Here is a 22,522-nt window from a genome sequence, read left to right on the forward strand (position 1 = left end):
AGAAATTTGACTCTGACCTTTCAACGTTACCTACTGTAATGGAAAGCAGTTAAAGCTTGTTCCAAAACCTTGAAAAACCTGAAAGTCTGCAGTAGTTTTTTTTTTTTAAATTGCACTGCTCCTCTACTTGTTCCAGAGAGGAAGAAGCTGTGGAAGGGAGTATGTATGCAAGGCTTTTGGCCACAATATGACAGTTACTGGCCTTTAAAGATGGTCTGCCAACATAATAATAATTGCAATTATATACTAAAGCAGGGGTTCCCAGCCTCAGTCCCCAGATGTTATTGGACTAGATCTCCCATAGTCCCTGGCTACAGAGGGTAGAGACCACTGAGGCTGGGATAATGGGTGTTTTAGTCCATCAGCATCTGGGGATCCAAGGCTGGGAAAACCTCTAAACCATTTTTTTTCCTTGCAGAGTGAGACTCCACAATGGATGCTTTAGGCAAGTTGCAAAAAAGAGTAGTTTGCCAAAGGCATGATGGTTGTCAGCTTGCATTGTGTGCTGGCCAAGGATCCAACTTCATAGTTGTGACTACGAAAGTCATCACGTCATGCAGACTTTGGATCATTTCAGACAGTCTACCCTGAGTCATTCTAGTAAACAGTTCAATTAGAGAACAAGGCCAGATGTAAACCTTGCTCAGGGCAACGTTATATTGTTATCTTAATTTACCTTTGTGTTATGTGTCATATAATTGAAAGAAACCGTTTTCATCTACATTCTAAAGGCTGTTTTTTTGAAAGCAATTAATTAGAAGTTTTTGACACACATACACATATTGGTTTAGACAAAGCCGATAAGGTGTGTTAATTACAGAACAAAATAAATGAGGGCCCTGTAGCAGCCTTGTGTTCATATCTATCTATCAAATAAAGGGCTCCAAGATCAAGTGTTGGTGAAACAGGAAAGTTTTCCTTTTAGTGATTGGTAGAAACTGGTTACAAAGATTTATGAACAGATTCCTACTGCAAGGCACTATATTGCCTTTTTAATACTGTCTCTTCTAAAATGTGAAATAGGCATATAATGAGGAGGGGCTATTGCTCAGAGCTTATGCCTTCTAGCAGAAGGTCCTGGGATCTCTCTTTGAAAGAATCTCAGCTAGGAGGGAAAGATCTGTGCCCAAGTCCAGAGGGGAATTGCTGATGCCACTATCATAGGGTTGAGTGAACAGCACTATATTACAAAAAATGTTTTTGGCTGCTGTGCTGTGCACATTTACCTGAGTGTAAGTCCCGTTGAACTCATTATAACGTATTTCTGAGTAAACATGCCTAGGATTGGGCTGCCTATTAAGTTGCTGCCCTCCTCTTTCTGTCTTTTGCTACATCTTCAGTTTGCATTTGATAAAGAAAACACAGTTACTGAAATGTGTCCAAAATTTCCCCTCATAGATCCATATATAAACCATACTTGGCAGTGATCGTTTAAAAAAAAAATCCAAATATTTGTTGGCCAAAAGGATTTACAGTAACTGCATTGTGGAAAGAAAACTATGCCATTGAGGTGTCCCTATGTGTCACTCACTACAACTGTACCAAATTTGGTTCAAATCAGTTAGATGTTCCACAAGTTAGCCACTTAGGAACATAGGAAGCTGCCATATACTGAGTCAGACCATTGGTCTATCTAGCTCAGTATTGTCTTCACAGACTGGCAGCGCCTTCTCCAAGGTTGCAGGCAGGAATCTCTCCCAGCCCTATCTTGGAGAAGCCAGGGAGGGAACTTGGAACCTTCTGCTCTTCCCAGAGCGGCTCCATCCCCTGAGGGGAATATCTTGCAGTGCTCACACTTCTAGTCTCCCATTCATATGCAACCAGGGCAGACCCTGCTTACCTAAGGGGACAAGTCAAGCTTGCTACTACAAGACCAGGTCTCCTCTCCTCAAACATATATGCATCTACCATCTTGAATCGGAGTGGATGACATAATCACAACCTACACCATTGAGGTGTACTTATGTGTCCCTACAGCTGTAGCAAATTTGGTTCAAATAGGTTAGATGTTCCACAAGTTAACCCACTTGCGCCTCAAACATTTATGCATCCGCCATCTTTAATCGGGGTGGATGACATCATCACATAGAGACAGAGGATTCTGGGTGATCTCATGAGCTTACTTTCCTTAAGAAAAGTAGGCTAAAAAGGATGACAGGAATAGAGAACATGATCAAAGGATTCTGATCAACTCCAACACAGCTCACTCAAATCTGGGTAGCCCAACCTTTGTACCTTGGTCTTTACCAAGGTAGGACAAAAATAGCAACTGTCCTACCTCAGTGCTCCAATCATGTGGGTGCATTCGCCATTCCTAGCAGTTCCTGGAAGCTAGGAAGCCACGTTTGAAAGAGAACATTGTGGCTAGAGGTGCTGCCATCTGTGAATGTACTGCTCTGTAAAGCACGCTCTATGGTCGTTTCCTAGCAATGGCTTCAATAGGCCTTGGCCTGCCCTCCTCCAGCCCCTTTGTGGCTAATCAGAGGATGGCTGGTGCTTTAATGAGGATCTCCAGCTAGTGCAATGCATGCTGGTATAGCTCTTTCAATCCATAGAAGTCCCAGATCCTGAATCAAAAACTGAGACCATGGCCATGTTAACTTGAGTGTCCACTGGGTTTGCAGAGCCAAACAGACATTCTGCTTGTCTTGGGAAACAGGGTAGGAATTCTTTACCCACCCACCCTGCCCAAATCACCCCAAAATGCTCATATGAAAGGTCTTATTGTTTTCCCCCCTCTCTGTCAAAATTTTAAAGATCTAGCAAACTTGATTTACCAGTTGGTTCAAAGCAAACAAAAATATTTCACATGACATATAATTAACTTATTGATTCAATTACTGTAAGATGTAACCATGGCTACTAGCTTAGATTAGGGCTTAACCTCTGCTAATTTGGCAAAGAGGCACCTTTTAACATGGTGATTCTCTTTATTTAGCAGGGGGAGAGTAACTGGCCCTATCCAACCCCAGCACAGTACTTCCAGTGACTGTTGCTGGTGTGTATCTTATGTTTCTTTTAGATTGTGAGCCCTTTGGGGACAGGGATCCATCTTATTTGTTTGTTATTTCTCTTTGTAAACCACCCTGAGCCATTTTTGGAAGGGCAGTATAGAAATCGAAGAAAGAAGAAGACAAATCCCAGGTGCCAGGGAGCCATGGCATCTAGAAATTTAACTATCTTCTGCGATAAGAATTATTTAATAAAAACATTATTTGTCCCAGGCAGCCCTGTTCCTGTTCTAAGTTCTTAGTTGTAAAGAGGATAAAGATAATCCCATTTACCCTATCACTCCACAATGTCCATCACCAAATCCAGTAATTTTGGTCTTCACTGTCTGGCTCCTAAATTTTTGGGCTGGCTCTTAGATACAAAGAAAATGTGTAAAGGCCTAGCTTAGATAACTTTTTTTTTAAAGGATTTGTTAAATTCATGGAGAATAGATCTTTCAGGGGCTTTTAGCCATATTATTTTTTTAAAATGCTGTATAAAGACAGTCTACTACTGATTATCAGGTGCTAAGAATAAATGTAAAATAGCCATCTCTAATCTGTCTTGCTGCTGAGATTCGCAGTGTCATTTGGCTGTGGCCACTGTTAAAGACAAGAGTGCAGGACTGTATAGACCTTTTGTTCTAATGCAGCAGGCCAGTTCTTATGTTTTTGATGTTGTTTGTTTTTTGAGGTGATAAAAGTAAAGTAACCTGCTACAATCAAACAGACTTTAGCCAGGAAATGAAAGAAGATCATGTTTGAAATCTAACTTGAGTATTTACAAATATTCTCGTAGTCTAGATTTCAAGCTGAATTGCTATCCTTTCAGGAAGAGACCTTCCTAAATATTCTGAAAGACTTGGCAGAGAAGCATATTTTGGCCACTGCTCAAGTCTGGGTTTGAGCTATCTTTCCAATCTGGGCAGCTTGTTTCTTTCCAAATGAGAAATTTCTGTCCCTAATCGGTTCATCAAGACAACTTGTAAAGACAATTAGTTACTTGCCTCAAGCAGTGCCTTTAGCACATGAGTTGAATTTAGTCACTTCACAGAGGTCCTACCCTTTTTCTTCTTTCTTTTTTAGACTCTTGATAACCAACCACCATGCGGTTCCCTCCTTGCTTATTAAAAATCCTAAATAAAAGCTTCACCCCATGGTTCTGCTGTCTTTTGTTCCCTTTAATTGCCTTTGATCATTTAAATACTGAGTGACAGGATGGTCAGTGCATGGTGGTGGCAGTTCTGATCACCATATCTCATAAAGGACATTGGAGAACTGGAAAAGCAGTTCTCACTCAGAAGGCAACCAAAATGATCAGGAGTATAGAGCACCTGCCTTATGAAGTTTCTTGGTGATTGCTGTGATGAGCTCCATGTCTACCCCTGCTAACTGGGCATGACCCCTGCTAACTGGGCAAAGAGGCACCTTTTACCGTGGTGATTCTCTTTATTTAGCAGGGGGAGAGTAACTGGCCCTATCCACCCCCAGCACAGTACTTCCAGTGACTGTTGCTGATGTTTATCTTATATTTCTTTTTAGAATGTGAGCCCTTTGGGGACAGGGTTCCATCTTGTTTGTTTGTTATTTCTCTGTGTAAACCACCCTGAGCCATTTTTGGAAGGGTGGTATAGAAATTGAATTAATAATTAATAAATAATAATAACTTGTGCTTCACTCACTACTCTGGTCTAAACTGCAATCTGCATTGCAAAGTGTGCTCAGTCAAAATGTGGCTGAGGTTGCTCTAGTTGAGTTTATGGCTATGCTTGCTGCTAAGGGTGCTGCTGTGGCGGCTGCTGCAATGCTAGGAAGTAAGGTGTCATAATTGCGAGCAGTGTTCCCTCTGAGGTGTGCACACATGCACGCGCTCACAAGTTTTTGTATGTCCGCTCAGTTAATTTTATATTCTGCTCAGGTTGAATCAGGAAGGCCCCACTCTGAATGCATGTGTGCACACTGCCTTGATCCTGCCGCCCAGAACAAAACTCATTCCACACACAGATGAAAAAAAATAGAGAGAATACTGTTTGTGAGTGAGAGAGCAACTTATGCCAATGATGTTACTGCAGTGCAGGCACTGTGGCTGGCGGTAGATTCTGGGTCAGTGATAACTTTTTGACCATGTTTGGACTGTGTTTGAAATGTGTGTTCTGTATTGGGAGGGACATATTCCCTTTTACTGTGTGCTTATTGTTTTATTTATTTATTTTTATTTTATTATTAAAACTTTTATACCACCCTTCCAAAAGGCTCAGGGTGGTTTACATTAAAACACCATTAAAAGCAATTAATCATTAAAACAAAAATTATAAAACATGAAACAATAATTAACAATTAAAAACATCATAAAACAACAATTAAATATTCAGAACTATTTAAAAACAAGTTTTAAAAAGCTGAAAAAGCCTGGTTGAAGAGGTGTGTTTTCAGGTGTTTTCTGAAAATTGCGAGAGATGGGGAGGATCGTATCTCAGCAGGGAGCACATTCCACAATCTCGGGGCAGCAGCCGAGAAGGCCCGTCTCTATGTAGCCACCAAACGAGTTGGTGGCAACTGGAGACGGACCTCCTCAAGTGACCTCAACGGCCGGTGGGGCTCATAGCGAAGAAGACGCTCTCTTAAATACCCAGGGCCTAAGCCGTTTAAGGCTTTATAAGTTATAACTAGCACTTTGTATTTTGCCCGGAAACCTATTGGCAGCCAGTGTAACTCCATCAACAAAGGAGTAATGTGGTCTCTCCGAGATGACCCAGAGACCAACCTGGCTGCCGCATTCTGAACCAACTGAAGTTTCCGGACTACGTACAAAGGCAGCCCCACATAGAGCACATTATAGAAGTCCAGTCTGGAGGCTACCAACAAATGTACCACTGTTTTGAGGTCATTGATCTCAAGAAATGGGCACAGCTGGAGTATCAGCCGGAGCTGATAGAAAGCACCCCTGGCCACTGCCTCAACCTAAGAAACCAAGGAGAGATGTTGATCCAGAAGTACTCCCAGACTGCGAACCTGTTCCTTTTGGGGAAGTGTGACCCCGTCTAGAACAGGCAGATCAACGTCGTCTCTAGAGTTCCGACCCCGCACAATAAGTACCTCCGTCTTATCTGGATTCAGCTTCAGTTTATTCTCCCTCATCCAGCCCATTACTGCTTCCAGGCAGGCATTTAGGGAGGATATGCCAGCTCCTGAAGAAGTTGACATGGAGAAGTAGATCTGGGTGTCATCAGCATACTGGTAACACCCAGCTCCAAATCCCCTGCTGATCTCTCCCAGCGGTTTCATGTAGATGTTAAAAAGCATTGGAGAGAGTATGGAGCCTTGAGGGACACCATACTTGAGCTCAGATTTTGAAGAGCAACTATCTCCAATCGACACCATCTAGAATCTGTCCGAGAGGTAGGAGCGGAACCACTGTAAAACAGTGCCTCCCACCCCCAACCCCCTCAGACATTCCAGAAGGATACTATGGTCGATAGTACCGCCGAGAGATCCAAGAGGACCAACAGAGTCACACTTCCTCTGTCCATTGCCAATTGGAGATCATCCATCAGGCCAACCAAGGCAGTCTCCACCCCATAGCCCGCCCGAAAACCAGTTTGAAATGGGTCTAGATAATCATTTTCCTCCAAGACCGCCTGGAGCTGAGAGGCCACCACCCTCTCAATTACCTTGCCCAGCCATGGGAGGTTGGAAACTGGCCTATAATTGCTCAACTCTGAGGGATCTAATGCAGGCTTCTTAAGAAGAGGTCTAATAATTGCCTCCTTAAGACAAGGAGGCATCCTGCCCTCCCTCAGAGAAGCATTTATGATTTCTACCAGGCCACTTACAACAGCCTCCCTGCTAGATAGAACAAGCCATGTTGGACAAGGATCAAGAGGACAAGTGGTAGGCCTCACCGCTCCAAGCAGCCTGTCCACATCATCAGGAGTCACAAACTGAAATTGATCCAGTCGAATCGTATAAGAGGAGTTGTCGGACACCTCCAGTTCAGACATCAAATTAATTGTGGAGTCTCCATCTAGGTCGGCCCGAATCCTAGAGATTTTTTCTGCGAAAAATTCATTAAACACACCACAGCGGGTAACTGATGCCTCCAAATTCTGGTTCAAGGGAGATGGAGCAGATACTAGTCCCCTCACAACCCTGAACAACTCCGCCGGACGTGAACTCGCAGAGGCAATACGGGCAGAAAAGAACCACTTCTTTGCCGCACTTATCGCCTGAGCATAGATCTTTAAATGTGCTCCATGTCGTAATCTGTTGGACTCGAGTCGAGTTTTTCTCCACTTGCGCTCCAGTCGCCTACCTTGCCGCTTCAGCCCCCGTAGATCTTTCCGTATTCCGTTTTTCAAGGCAGGGTTGCCAAATGCATTGCAGCTTGTTCCGACCGTAAGGAACAATGGGGAAACTCGAAACACCCCATTGGTCCCCATGGATCCTAGGAACACCAAAGTGGGTTGGGTGGTAGGGCAAGACCACCAACCCACAAAAGAAATGGGCAAGCTAGCAACTGTAAGCAATTTTTTAACCTTTCCTCAAAACCCCCATTGGATCCTATGGAGGATCCTATGTACCATGCAGCAACACAGTATAGTGGTTAAAAAACAAATGAGACACATCTAATAGGAATTTATTGTCCTTCACTAAACACATGTACCAATCCTTCTTCATAGTTTTCATATTCCCTGCCATTATTCAAAGACATCCTTTCCAATCTGTGGTAGAAAAAGTTTGTTATAGATCCTAGGGGGATTTGGGGAAAATGTTAAAAAACGGTTAAAAATCACCCACTCGCCCATTTATTTTGTGGGTTGGATGGTACATAGCACCCATCATGCCTGTGTATCACACAACCCACTTTAGTGACACTAGGAGCTACCCATGGGGAACAATGAGGTGTTTCAAGTTTCCCCATTGTTCCCTATGGCTGGAACACTCAAAACATTTCGAGTTTGTTCCGTCAAAACAGCCGGCTCGGCCACTGTTTTGACGAAACATTTCAGCTGAATTACATTTCATTCCAAGCTCAAAACAGAACGCAAAATCCATTTCGTGCACATCCCTACTTCACACTAAACTGTTGTTCTTCAACTAGTGGGTCATGATCCACATCTGAGTCCTGCTTCGTAGATTCAGTGGTGCTGGAATAGCAAGATGCAAGAGTGGCACAAGACACTCTCTTCACCATCATGCAGACAGTTTTTAATGTGGAGCATGGCCTCCATTTGATCACACGGAGACCCACTTCATGCAATTTATCTGCCTCAAAACTGGTAGAAAGAACAGTCCAGTTTGCACTGGAAGCTCCTGTATATGCATGGTGGGAGGGAAAGGCTCGCCCTGCTCCTCTACTGTCCTATTTCAGGACTTCTCCCAGCTCAATGCACAAACTGGGATTGGGTTATACTCTGATCTAAGATGATTATGGCACCATCCCTATTTGGGGAGTAGTAGTATTTAATTTTATTTATTATTATTGATAATTAATACTGACAAGGAGACAGCCACGTTGTTAAGAGTGAAAAGTAGGCCCTATGTTGCAGGATGGGGTCCAAGTGAGTCCTTGGTATGACAATTAATGCATAAGGCCTTTTCCTCTGGGTTGTGCTTTGTGCACACATGACAACATTGGCTTGTGTGTTGGTTGGACGTTAAAGGGTATGTGTAGTTTCTTAAAGAGAATTATGTATGTTTTGCACCTTGTGGGAGGCCAGGGGTGGGGGGAAGGACATTTTTAGAAGCCCAGAAATCCTCCTAGGAAAAGGTGCAAAACATATGCACAGTACCCCGTTTAGCTGTTTAGACAGGCAAAAATCCAACAGATGTGGCTTTCTCTCACATGCAGATCAAGTCATAGGGAAATTTTCATCTGTTGAAAATATAATAAATAAATAAAATATTATTTATAATAATAAATAAAATTAAATACTACTACTCCCCAAATAGGGATGGTGCCATAATCTGTTCAGCCCTCCAGGAAAAGGTGGTAACCCTATTTATGTAGAAACCTGGTCTTGTGTGTGGTCTAAAGCCTCTCCATAAGAGGATTGCTTGCTCTCTTATTTCTTTGCTCTTGCATCATTTTGTTTGTGTGGCGAAGAAGCTGATCTGCAATTGTTTGTAGCACTAAGTAGACATTGTTGGCATGTAGATCTGTTTTCTTTATTCACTGCACTGCTGCTTTAATCTGCTGAGACCAAAAGCCTTTTAATATTTTTCTCTCTAAATTTTGTGTACTCTTAGAATTATTCTGTACAAGTGTACATGCCTTCTTCATGTTTCTCACTTGCAATCAACAGAAGCAGGCAGAGCACAAATCAGACTTGTACAGTTATTGATGAGAGCAGTGGGAGGTTCCTGGGGAAAACAATTGTGCAGCCCAATTCTATGTATATTTACTAGGAGGTCCTGTTTAGTTCAGCAGACTAAAGCCTAAAGATGTAAGTGTCCTGGGCTTTTCTGGAAGCATAGGGCTGCTTTAGGGCCCATTAGTGCTACTGGGAAATAGTCAATTGGAACAGAAATCAAGACAGTGGCTCCACACAACATTTAATAATGTATTATCTGTAGGAATCCCACAAAGGCCATCAACACAAGATAGATCATAGTATATGCTTAATCCGAAGTAAGTCCCATTCAGCAAAGACTCCTCTTTGCCCTGCTCCTGGGCCTTAATTAGGGTCTCCTCTTTCTTGCTCTTTTCTTTTAAAGTGGCTTCTTTCCCTCCCCCCGCCCCACCCTTAAAGAACGGTTGCTTCCTGTTCACATGCATGGCCACAACATTCCTGTCAGTGCTTATGTTGTCAATTCCCATTTCCAGTTTGGAGAGACTGGGAGAGGGAGAGGACAATGGTAGCAAATCAGAAATGGGAGGAAAGGGAGAAACAGTAAGTGATATACATGAATGAGGAGCAGAACAGTTTCCAAGCTTGGTCGCAGGAAACTGTAGTGTAGCAGGGTCCACATTTTGACCAGGTCTCTGTTCTGCAACATAGGAGGGCAGTTCACATGACCATAAACTGGGTAGGAGACACGAACCCAGTTTCAGGAGCTGGGCATCCTCACATTTTGTGGTTGTATGATAGATAAAAACAAGGTAGGAGGCAGGGAGCGTGATCATCTGTCAAGCCCCAGCTAAGTAAGACTAGCACGTCCTACTCAGCTTCTGTCCTCAGCTTCTGAATGAGATAGGCAGAAAAATTGTACCGAGGAGATAGTCCTGTGGACTGTCCTAGCAGCTGGTATCCCTCCCAACAGTATTATTCAATCACATTGTTCGGGAGTTGTCTAAAGGTATAAGACATTTAAATTAGACTTCTGCTAGTAAATTTAGTCTGGATGCAAGCCACTGAGTATAATTGTCAATCCCGCAATTTCTTGACTGAATCTCTCTATTATTTGGACTTGATTTTTGCAAACCTCTGTCTTTCTCATAAGTAGCTCAGGGAATGTGGCTGTATGTATCATAGACTGGAAGCCTGATGTGAGGTCAGGATGTTTAATTGCTTGGGACTTGACTCTTTGTTCTTTCATTTGTGCAGATCCTGTCCTGCAAGTGCCAATACATGTGGAGGAGTAAGTCTGTTTCTTTCTTTTCCCCTTTCCTCACCCACTTGATCCCTAAATTACTAAGCTTGATTTTTGTTGACATCTTAAAGCATCTCAAAAATAAAAGGGGGCCATTAAATTGCCCCAGTAGCTTATACAAAAACCATTCATTCAGCAAGGTAAACTATGTGTGCACAAGGAACAGCGTGTGAATACCTGTTGTTTTTCCAGTCCATTTCATCTTCAGCAGCTTTCTGAGCCAAACTGACAAATTGTTTGTGGATTCATGTAAGTTTTACTAGAGAGGAAATGAGCAGAAAAACCTGAGTGTGCCCATGGCTGCCTTTGCCACGATCCAGTTCATGCAGAGCTTTGAATGACAGGAAAAGTGTTTATGCTAGAGAAGGGAGCCACATTCATCCATTATTATTATTATTATTTTACACAGTCAGACAGGTGTTATTGACTGGTTTGTTGTTGTTGTTGTTGTTGTTAATTCAATTTCTATACCGCCCTTCCAAAAATGGCTCAGGGCGGTTTACACAGAGAAATAATAAATAAATAAGATGGCTCCCTGTCCCCAAAGGGCTCACAATCTAAAAGAAACACAAGATAGACACCAGCAACAGTCACTGGAGGTACTGTGCTGGGGTTGGATAGGGCCAGTTACTCTCCCCCTGCTAAATAAAGAGAATCACCACGGTAAAATGTGCCTCTTTGCCCAGTTAGCAGGGGAGGCTAACAATTTCATTGCTAACATAACCCACAAACAAAGTTGGTGCCATTAAATGAGAGGTCTTCCCCAAAGTCTCTGGACTGTAAGGGTGTTCACATGACCAAAGTGGGAAGGACTGTGGGGGAAGGCAAGAGCCTACCCAACCTTCCCCCAGACGACCAGAGCCTCTTCTGAACGCTGTTGCTCGTGTGACCACACGACTGGTTTGGTGGCAGACTCCCAAAGAGGGATTGGGAAGAGGAAGTCCTCCCACATCCCACAATGCACTGCAAGGGCAGTGGAGAGGCAACTCTCACCAGTGCAGGAGCACTCATCTTCCTGGCCATGTTTCCCACCAGGCTCTATGGATGCTGTTCCTGGCAGCCTTTTACACAGCCGCAGTGCTCCAGATGAGCACAAAGTGAGGTAGGACGGTCTCAATTTTCCTCCCACCTCACTTTGTACCTGGGTAGTGGATCTAGCCTACCCAGGTCTGAAGCAGCTCTGTCAGGAGGTCTCCCAGTGGCCCAGACGACACAGGCTGCTTGAGTTAACTCTCTCCTCCCCAGGCAGCTTGTGTGGTGACAATGGCCTAAGTTGACATGAGCAGAAGTGCCTTCCATTTGTGCAAGGAAGTTTCTGGATTTCTGTTAATTCCCCATTCCAGCAGCATTCCCACATGCAACATCCTATACTGCTCTCAAGATCCCTTGGGAGCAGTTTTTCAGGGACCAGGTATTACAGGAGGCTGCATCAGGAAAGACAAAGCAGGAAAGCACTGTTCTTGAAGTGGGATTCCACTCTTAGGATCCAGCTCTGTGCTTCTGTAAAATATTTGGTTGTGTTTGCATTTTAAGTAGACGCTCTTTTAGCAGTTTGACCCAACTTCATTAATTTGGAATCAAGATTCACTTGTTTCAGCATATTCTGAAGTGAGTGCATTTAGGATTGTGATGTAAGAATACTTTGGAGCTGTGGAACATTATGAAGCTGCTGGGAAGAATCATGTCAACATAATGCTTCCCAGCATATTATCCCATTGACTGAGTGGTTTACAGCTACCTAGCACTGCCTGCCAGCTTTTTGCTGGCCCTGTGCCTGTGCTTGTGACAGCAGCCTAACAGAGAAATTGTGCAGGTAAAGCTTTTTCCAGTCGCTTATCTCCATGCCAGAAAAAAGTCTTGCTGAATTGCAGTGTGTCAGGCTTCTGCTAAAGGCACCAGAGCAGAGCCAGGGGTATATCCATTCATAGCCTGTTCCAAATTTGCATGGTAATCTGTAGGTAGCCCTGGTTATTTTAGGGACGACTAGGAGCAATATGGTCCAAAATGTCCCCCCTTTGATCAAAAGAAAAATAACTTAGGTTCAAGAACTTCTTTTGTTCTCTAAAGTGGGCAGGGGCATACACACATGCACACCCTTTACTTTGTACATGAATGTGTGGCCTCGTCTTTATGAACTTGCCATTGTCGTGTCTCATTTGAGCCTGACTTTCTCTAGTTCACATTCTCAGCTGTACCAAGTTAAAAACAAAAACTTCTCATTTCACTCCCGGCCCATTTTTTTAAAAAAACATATGCTCTGTTTCTTAAAGTAAATAGCTGCCTGCATTGGGAAGCAAGTACTGAATGCTGTTGTGCTTCCTCTTTTCACAAGTGCAATACATTAATTACTGTTTTAATCACTTAACTCCTAGGCCAGCATTTCTTCCCGATCCTAATGATGGCAGTCTGTACACGCTTGGCGGCAAGCATAATGAAGGCTTGACTGTACGTATAATTTGATCGGACAATAGCTGTGTTGTTCCCACAGAATGAGACACAGAGCTTTTGCTGATGACAAAAGCCATGCTTTTCTCTTAATGCTTAAAGGCTAGGCTTACTGCTTGGGGTATATCCTTTCTGCCAGGGGATAGCCTGTTCCAAATGTGTTTTTAAAAAGCAAGCACTAGAGGAAGTGCACGTACAACCTTGAAATAACTTTTTTTTAAGTGAAAAAAAATGTTTAGAAGTTCATGAGATAGTGGGGCATTACTGGAGGCGGGCTAGAAGAGTAACTTTGTTGTTGTTGGTCTGTTTATTTTGTTTTTCAAATGCCCCGTGAGTGCTCCCACACTTGACTGGTACAGCAGAGAGCACTCAACAACATTTAACAAAGTTTTTTTTTTTTAAGCTAAAATGAAACTCAAGAAGCATTTCCCTAAAATGGTTTGTTACTCATCACACCAGTGATGTTATCGGCACAGTCTATCCACTTTTTGTCCTCACAAAAGTTATTCCACAGCAGTCATTCTGTTGTGGAATATCTGTACAACTGCAGAGGATTCTGAGGCCAACACGATGCAGCAGACCCATGCCTTTAAAAGCTTGGTCTATCCCAAGCATATATCAAGTGGTGGGTGGTGAGTCCAATTTAAAGAGCAAAAGGGGTGCACAGCCAAGAGTGCTGAAACCTCCCCGCACCATCTGCAGCTTACTCACCACTTCCCCACCAATACTAGGAATGAGCCCAGTTGGGAGAAAGGTGTCTAGGGAGGGGGGAGCAGGGAGCAGCTAGCAGCAGGTGGGCAGTGGTAGAATTTAGCACTGCTTACTTTTTGCTCTTTAAACCACACACACACACACCCACACACCCCTGTTCCGCTTATTTGTGATCAGGACAGGCCTGCATTTGAGAACACGCCACTGTCGTGTACAGTTTGAACCAGAGAATTTATAATACTGTAGTTCACATTCTCAGTTTGTGCAAGGCGATGGCCAGGCCTGTTGGGACTATTAGGACTGTAAGTGCACTTTAGAATATGCCCGGTTTTCTTCTGCACCGGCATATAAGGACTTTCTGCTGTGCTGAACAAAATGTCTTATAAGCTGCTTGTCTGACATTACCAGTTTCCTTACCGCAGAATTCCTTGTAAGCCTCTGTGGAAGAGACTTGAAAACCACTGCAATTGGTGTCCATGGCACTTTTGCAAACAGTTTTCACCCATGTCCGGCAGTCACAATGGAGACCCTAGCTGAGGATAAAATTGCATTTTTGAGCACCTGGCAAATTCAGCATCCCCTGCATTCATAAGGCTTTCCTGGGTTACTTTCAATCCTTTGCAGTAACACTGCACTTATTACACAATATAACATTCGTCTGGAACATGAACATCACACAGAGTAGATGAAATGATACTGCATGCTCAGCTAATTGTTTAAAAGGTTCCAAGTTTGTGAACTAGCACTACCTTCTTCAAGGTGATGCAAAGAGATTCAGAGATAACATGAAACAGATTCAGCAATATGTCCCATCTGCTGGTTGGGTCTGCTTCTCCTACAATAAAAGTAAGAACAGACTGTGCTAAGTTAGACATGTCCCAGGGGAATGTCTAGCTTCTCAAATTTTTAAATGCTTCGGTACAATAGAACAGTTCACATGCAACACCAAACCATAGTTTAGCCATCCTCAAGCTCATACGTTTCCTCCTATCCTATGTCCTCCACTTGCCTGCACCAATATCCTTCCTGATTTCCTTGTTTAGGCAAACCATAGTTTGTAGCTGTGCTGAATCAGCAAACAATTGTGCTAGCCCTCCAAACCAAAATTAAACACCACAATTAAAAATGGTTTTCCAGTTTGGTTTTGGAAGGCAAGGTAAACCATAATTTGTTGATTCAGAGATGAACTATAGCCCTATTCAGACACTAAGGTCTTTCACACGGCCAAAATCCCTGGTGGCTAGAGAGGGCTGGGGGGAAGGCCAGAGTAATACCTACTTTCCCCCATACAATTAACAACTTGTCCTCACTCTGCCACACTGCGCACCCATACAATCAGTGCAGCAGAGATGGTCTGAAGGGGATCTGGAGGAGGAAGTCCTCCAGTATACCACAATGCATTATTCCGGGCAGTGGAGAGGCTGCCTGCATCAATGCAGTAGCTCCCGGCTTCCTGGTCACTCTATAGGCAGCACTCTATGGTGTCAAGGAAGCTGGGCTGCCAGGAGTTGCTGCACACAGCCCTGATTGCACAGACAGTCAGGGCTGTTGAAGTAAGATGGGGTTTTCCCCTTCCTACCTTAGTTAAAGGAAGGTTAGAAGAACAGGACAGCCCTGCTCTGGAGCAGCAGGGTAGGTAGGAGTCTCGCTACCTGGGTTTTCCCACTCCTACTCTGCTGTGGCTGGTTGTGTGAATGACCTTACTTTGGTACAAGAGTACAGATGTCTGTAAATAGGTACATGTGTTTGTAAGAATGGTGTTACAGTTGTCGCTTGCCAACCGTGAGAGTTCCATTCCTGGAAACTCTTGCAGCTGGCAAATTTGCGGTAGACGAGGCATTAAAGTCAATGGGAAAGGGGGCGTTAGGGAAATCGCAGTCGTAAAGTGACCGAAAACAAGGGGGGAAATTGAATCGCCCCTGACCCCCAGAAATGACCCTCTGACCCTGGAAAAGACCCCTTGACCCTCGAAAATTACCCCCCCAAAACCCTGACTTTAAAAAAAAAAATCGCCAAACCGTGGATACTCCGGTCATGGTTGGTGAGGGCGGTCACAATTTCCCAATCGCAGATACTCAAATCTGCGATTGGGGAAACCGTGAGGAGAGGGACGACTATACCTGCTTTCATTTTAAAAGTAGGTACAGGTCCCTCAAATGCATGATTCAGGTTGGAAGTGTAGTGCTGTACCTGTGTTCAACAAAATATGTGAATAACTACATGTGTACAGATCTGAACCTGTGTATACTGTACACTTGCTGTATGAATATTGAACATCACCTGTGAATAGGGCTTATGGTTTTCCCAAATGCGGAAGTCAAGTAGAGAACTGGAACAGGTGATGGGGGAAGGGACAGACCTGAGGAGAGCTAAACCTGGGTTTGGCATTACATGTGAACAAGCCCACTGTAACAAATGGAAAATATGCAAGGAAAATATAAGAACTAGGGAGTGAGACATTCTTTGTTCTAAAAGGAGTAGGCCCATGAATAAACTTGCTATTCTTTTAGTCAGCAAACAAGAGCAGTGATAGTCACATTGCACAGAGATGTAGGTGTTTCTCTGTATCCTCGATTTCTCAAAACACTGAAGTTATGCTGGCAGTGTTTTTGTGTTTACCAGAATCATGTACTACTTGGGCAACTAGCTAATAAGCTTGTGTAATGCTCATGCCAGTTTTAGGGTACTGTTTCCAGGAATGGAGACACCCATGTTGCAAAGCCTGCTATCTGGATTGGTTGGGTAATGTTGGGGAAGGCATAAATTACAAAGTTTCTTGTGAGCATCAGGAAAACTGATTTGGCTTTCGAATAAGACAAATTTATTTGGGCTCATTTTTCAGTTCTATTACACATGCAGCTCTTGAAAAAGATTCACTGGCCCCAAGGACATCTTTTGAGGATGTTATAACAAATGCAAAGCTGAGCACTTAATTATCGCCTGAAGAAATTAGGCAATTCTGCAACCTTATCAAGAAATCCAGCCTGCACAAGGAAAAAATATGGGGTTCTTTGGTTTGGTTCCAGTATTATTTCAGTACAAGATGCCCCAGTCATTCTCTCCTTTCAAAATACATGCAGTGTTAAACTGGCCCAATCTGATCTCTTTTCAGATGTTCGTTGCATAGTTGCTTAAGAGCTACAGTTTTGTGATGAAATAGAGACAAATATCAGCTTCCTACAAATTTCTTTTCCTGATGCTGTTATGACTTCCTCTTACAATTTTAACGATAACATATATGATTTCTCCCGCTCCTGAATGCTCCAAAAGATATTGGCTGGCATGATGAGGAAAATTATCCTAGTAGTCCCACTGAAATTAAAAGGATGTTAGGTATTGCCTTTCAATTTCAGTGGGACTATGTTGAGTAACTTTCCTCATGTCAGCCATTCTGCTCACTTTTTTAGCCTTTTGAGTAGGTGGCAACCTTTGGCGAACACTGAGTTTTTAAAACTCCTGCCCTTTAGAATGTAGTTAAAAACAATGTTATTAAAGGCATCTTTCTAGGCTTTTGAAGAACATTTTGGCCCTGAGAGTAGCATTTGTGCTACATCTTTTTGTCTTCCCACAAGAAAATTTTTTTAAAAATCATACTGTGTTTACAAGCAGTCCTAAAAACACACACCTGTTATTTTAGTACGTATACTGTTGATGTATTATGCTTCTTTGCGGCATGAGAAGTATTTCTGTATTTCTGGAAGTCAAAACCTAGGATAGCTGTGGCTTAACATTTTGAAGATGCCGTGTGTGTGTGTGTGTGTGTGTGTGTGTGTGTGTGTGTGTGTGTGTGTGTGTGCCTGAGATGTCTTAGATTTCTTAGAGTTGCTGTTATTGAAGTTTCATCTCCCTCCATGAGTCACTAGAAACTAAATATATAGTATGCACGTGCAAACACACTGAGGCATTGTTCAGTACGCAACCTAAACAAACAAACAAACAAACAAACAACAACAAGCAGTATTTATATACCGCTTTTCAACAAAAGTTTCCAAAGTGGTTGACATAGAGAAATAATAAACTAGCCAAACCCGCACAGATCATCTGTGCACTAGGAGTTTGGGTGTGCTTAGAATACACTCCCCGCTGCCTCCTGCCCCAGTCTCTCTTCCTGCCTTCCCTCCCACTGACTCCTGACCCAGTCTCTCTTCTTGCCCGCCCTCCCCCATCTCCTGCCCCATCTCTCTTCTTGCCCTCAGTCCACCTGCCTCATGCCCCAATCTCTCTTCTTGCCCTCCCTCCCCCGTGCCTCCTGCCCCAGTCTCTCTTCTTGCCCTCCCTCCCCCGCCTCTTGCCCCATCTCTCTTCTTGCCCTCTATCCCCCCACCTCCTGCCCCAGTCTCTCTTCTTGCCCTCCCTCCCCCTGCCTCCTGCCCCAGTCTCTCTTCTTGCCCTCCCTCCCCCGCCTCTTGCCCCATCTCTCTTCTTGCCCTCTATCCCCCCACCTCCTGCCCCAGTCTCTCTTCTTGCCCTCCCTCCCCCTGCCTCCTGCCCCAGTCTCTCTTCTTGCCCTCCCTCCCCCGCCTCTTGCCCCATCTCTCTTCTTGCCCTCTATCCCCCCACCTTCTGCCCCAGTCTCTCTTCTTGCCCTCCCTCCCCCGCCTCTTGCCCCATCTCTCTTCTTGCCCTCTATCCCCCCACCTCCTGCCCCAGTCTCTCTTCTTGCCCTCCCTCCCCATGCCTCCTGCCTCAGTCTCTCTTCCTCCCCCCCCCCGCCCGCTTCCCTGCCAGCTGCCCAAGCCAGTGCCGCTTTTTCCTGCATCCGAAGATGCAGGTCCTCCTTACCGGGTGGCCATTTTAGGCCTGGTGCCACAGCTGCTCTTTACTGGGTGGCGGGTAGCCGAAGAGGGCCCCACCACCGCCCCTCCTACCAGGCGGCAGACAGGGAAGCCCCACCACCCATTTCCCTGCTGTCCTGGTCTCCCATGGGTGCCGGCGGCGCAGCTCCGGAAGACCCACTGCCCGTTCCCCTCCCACACTGGTCTCCCGCCCCAAGCTGCAACGGGCACCGGGGCTTTGCCTCGCCGCCCGTTCCCCTCCCGACCCGGCCTCCAGTGGGTGGTGGGGCGAAGCCAATGGTGGAGCTCTTGCTCTTGCTCTCACTCTCCCGCCTGCCTCCCTCGCCGCCATTCCTTCCCAAGGCAATAGTTGAAACTCTCTCAGGACCTCATGAGAGTTCCACCAGGCATCCAGATGCATCCCCACACAGTTCTCTACTCAGTCAGCTGTAAGAGAATTAAATATATAGATAAGATGGATCCCTGTCCCCAAAGGGCTCACGATCTAAAAAGAAACATAAGATGGACACCAGCAGCAGCCATTGGAGGGATGCTCTGCTGGGGGTGGATAGGGCCAATTACTCTCTCCTTGCTAAATAAAGAGAACCACTACGTTAAAAAGGTGCCTGCTTGCCCAGTTAGCAGTGATATACATACTATTTCACATGCTGACGTTGGTGAGGTTTTCTAGTATAATGCCCTATTTGCTTTTAGATCATGTGACTGGACCCATGATGTGACCATGTTAATTCTTTCTTGGTTGTCTGAACTCAAAATGCCAGTTCACTGGTTATGAGGGATGTAAAGGTGACATCTTCGCCTTTCAGTCTTAGCCTGAGTCTAGGTGTGCATTTTTAGGACTGCTTGTAAACACAGTATGATTTTAAAAAAAAAAAAATCTTGTGGGAAGACGAAAGATGTAGCACAAATGCTACTCTCAGGGCCAGAATGTTCTTCATCCCTCATAACTGCTTATCAAGATATTAAATGTTGGTTGTGTTTGAACTGCAGCTGTTCTGCTGTAGGTGCAATTTTATCCATTGTGGAATTAAACGTTGGCATAATCCAGACAATCCTGTAAGCCATGGCTTGTTGGATCAGGAACATGGTGCTGAAGGAGTGTTGAGCCCACACACTTCTTGTTTGTCCTCAGCACAGGTGTAGAGCTGTGAGGGAGGAGTCCTGGCTAGTTTCAGCTCCATAGGTCATCCAAACCTTCTCCCATTTCCTCCTCACCTCATGCACATAGGAATTCTGACTTGCTCTGTGTGTTGCTCAAACCCAGAACCTGCAGTTTACACTGTGGTTTAACCAGGACTGGACCTTGTTTCATATCCTGCTTTGTAAACTACACTGAGGCCATAACTCTTGGATTTGGAAGACACACAGAGCTATGCTTTAAGAAGCCAGAATTCCTTGTGCCAAGGAAGCACACGGTGTGTGAGGAGCATTCATGAGGCGTGTTTACGCTTGGTAATCCTCCAGCTCATGTTCACAGTCCAACAGACCATAGGTTGCTGGATCACTCAAAGTGGGCCAATGTGTTAAATATTCTTAAGTGGTTAGAAAAGGGACATTTATTATCAGTTTACTAATGCACCCTGCTTCAGAAGCGGTGTCAGACCAGCTGTTGCAGAGCAAATGAATACAGGGTATAGGCAAATGGAAAAGAACCTTCTACAATCTGAAGATTGTAGGGGTGCTGATGTGAGGTGCTGCATGTGTGGAATAGTACACCTGTTTTCATCCATTAAATGTTGGAGGGTATGCTTTAGGTCTGTGCAGAAATTCAAATCCTAAACGTGGCAGGGGATTAGGATAGTGCTAGTCCACCTGCTGCCCGTGGCCCGCCTGCCTTGTCGGAGGTTCACACAATGGACTTTGCTTTGCATAGGAGCCTACGTACATGTAGCCCAACATGCACAGGCCCTATCCTTGTGTTCCAAATACCTCAATCTTGTGGTGCACAGATGATGCAGCTAGAGCACACAGATACAGGGTCCTATCCATCTAGACCCCTGTGGAGACTTGAAATCCAATACATGCATGTCAGATGGAGTCAGACAAGCACACCATGTATGATCTCCGGTCCCATGTCAGATTTAAACTTCTGCACAGGACTTTTATACCTCACTGGTTAAGTGAGTTGTGACGGTACAAGTTCTCCTAACTGGTTAAATCAGTGCTGAAAGTACAAGTTCTTCCTTTCAGCTCCCAATACTAGAGCTGTGTTCTCTGTGGCTAATCAGTGCGGTGTCATGGGCCGAAGGTCAGACTAAGACCTGGTGGGAGATCTGGGTTCAAAAAACCCTGCTTGACCATGAAGCGCACTGAGTGACCTTGGGGAAGTCCCTCTCTCTTAGCCTGATATACCTCACAGGCTTGTTGGGAAGACAAAATGGGAGAGGCGGGTCTTGTATGTAGAGGCAGGGCAGGAGGGGTGTGTGTGTGTGTGTGTGTGTGTGTGTGTGTATTTCTGCTCATGTTTCCATATCAAGTACACACTTGCCCCCAAACACTCTAACACCCCCATCCTCCTCTATTCTAGCAAAAAGTGCTCATTCAAGCATTAGGAGGGAGAGAAAGAAAGAGAGAGATAACAGCTGCTCTTTCCTGTGTTGTTTCTCAAAATGGAGACTATTAGATGCTATCTAATGAATGTGAACAATGTTGCAACGTACTGTATAATAAGAGTTGGGGAGGAAAGGCAGACCACACTTTTTCAACAGCCAGGAGTGGAAGAGCAAAGGGGGCAAAGGGAGGGGTAGCAGCCTCTGTTCTCGGGAACAGTTGCAATAACTGATTTGTGGATTTTTCATCCTTGCCCCCCCCCCTTTTTTTTAGTGTGGTAAGTTGAAGTGGCCAACAGTTAATACCACAATTTCAGCGATAAAAGACTTCGTCATATCTTATGACGCAAGGAAAGGTACAGACTGTAGAGTATTATAATTGACATTGACGTACATGAAACCATTAGAGTAGGCAAGCTCCAAATCTGACCCTAAAACTACCTAGAAATGATGCTATATACAGATCATTAAAACAAAGTGGCTGAATTTATTATTTCTATTCTAGAAACTGCCATTCACCATCCCTGAGCTAGTTCAAGCGTCCCCTTGCCGCAGTTCAGATGGAATTCTATACATGGGTAAGCCTGATTTGCATCCTCCATGTAAACTGAATTTAGTGCATTGCCACACAAGTACAAATAAATCTAAATGCCCAGAGCCAGCATTCTTGCATGATTTTTCCCCCCTAAGCTGTGGCTGATGATTCCCTGAACTTCTCAATATTTTCTGGTATTTCAATCCAGCTTTTAACTGCTTGTAAAAACCAGTCGCCTGTCTGTACTTTAAGTGAACTGTTTTGCAGCACATTGCTTTGTCTTAGCCATTTTAAACCTTGACTCTAAATATAGTTAATTGTGAAATCTTTTTTAGTGCTCAGAGAGATAGTTTGGTAGACCAGCAAAATCCATCTTCATGCTACACTTATGACAGTCCTGGATACCTGGGTTTAAGTTCCTGCTCAGCAAAGGACTCCTTAAACAGACTTGGACTTTTTGTTAGCTATGAATCCCTGTTCCCTCATGTTGTTGGGAGCATAGGGGGGAGTATTATAAACAGTGGTCCACAGATTTAGGACTACCTCACTAGCCAGCTATTATTTGTGCTCGCCACTAAGCCCCCCTCTTCCCCCAGATCTTTTCTGGCATAAAGGCAGAGAGAAGTGGGTCCTCTCATTTGCACTTGGATATGAAGAGGGCAAGAAACAGTGGGAGCCCTCTCCTACTGCTCAGAAGGGATGTCTGCTGTGTCTTACCTTCTCATAAATGGGAGGAGATCTGTGTGTGGCTGGGTGTCCTGCTTGCAAGACGGCCAGGAGCATTTGCCACTGGCGAGCTGGCAAGTGGATTTGTGGGTGTCTGGTTATAAAGCAAGCTATCCTGCAGGGGTTCCCAACCTTGGGTCCCCAAATGATGTTGGACTCCAGCTCCTGCATGTAAAC

General features: G+C 44.4%; 1 protein-coding gene and 1 long non-coding RNA gene across 6 annotated transcripts in view; one reads left to right on the forward strand and one right to left on the reverse strand.

Moving 5' to 3' along the window:
- The window catches only part of ERN1 (endoplasmic reticulum to nucleus signaling 1), a 101,140-nt gene that overhangs the window by 44,797 nt on the left and 33,821 nt on the right, over nt 1-22,522 (forward strand). The window contains exons 3-5 of one of the 3 annotated variants that reach the window (XM_053297324.1): nt 10,538-10,571; nt 12,956-13,028; nt 21,590-21,662. In XM_053297324.1, the coding sequence (XP_053153299.1) occupies nt 10,538-10,571; nt 12,956-13,028; nt 21,590-21,662 (180 nt within the window). Of the gene's footprint in view, nt 1-10,537; nt 10,572-11,584; nt 11,686-12,955; nt 13,029-21,589; nt 21,663-22,522 lie in introns of those variants that run through there. The other 2 variants (XM_053297325.1, XM_053297326.1) reach the window with 2 other exon arrangements.
- LOC128345428 (uncharacterized) overlaps nt 1-22,522 on the reverse strand; it is a 53,129-nt gene that overhangs the window by 3,571 nt on the left and 27,036 nt on the right. For all 3 annotated transcript variants that reach the window (XR_008316466.1, XR_008316465.1, XR_008316467.1), the window contains 2 exons: nt 22,337-22,510; nt 14,157-14,272 (listed from right to left, as the gene is read on the reverse strand). This is a non-coding gene — a long non-coding RNA (uncharacterized LOC128345428). The remainder of the gene's footprint in view (nt 1-14,156; nt 14,273-22,336; nt 22,511-22,522) is intronic.

Source organism: Hemicordylus capensis, chromosome 2 (assembly GCF_027244095.1).
Source record: "Hemicordylus capensis ecotype Gifberg chromosome 2, rHemCap1.1.pri, whole genome shotgun sequence".
Classification (NCBI taxonomy): Eukaryota; Metazoa; Chordata; class Lepidosauria; order Squamata; family Cordylidae; genus Hemicordylus; species Hemicordylus capensis.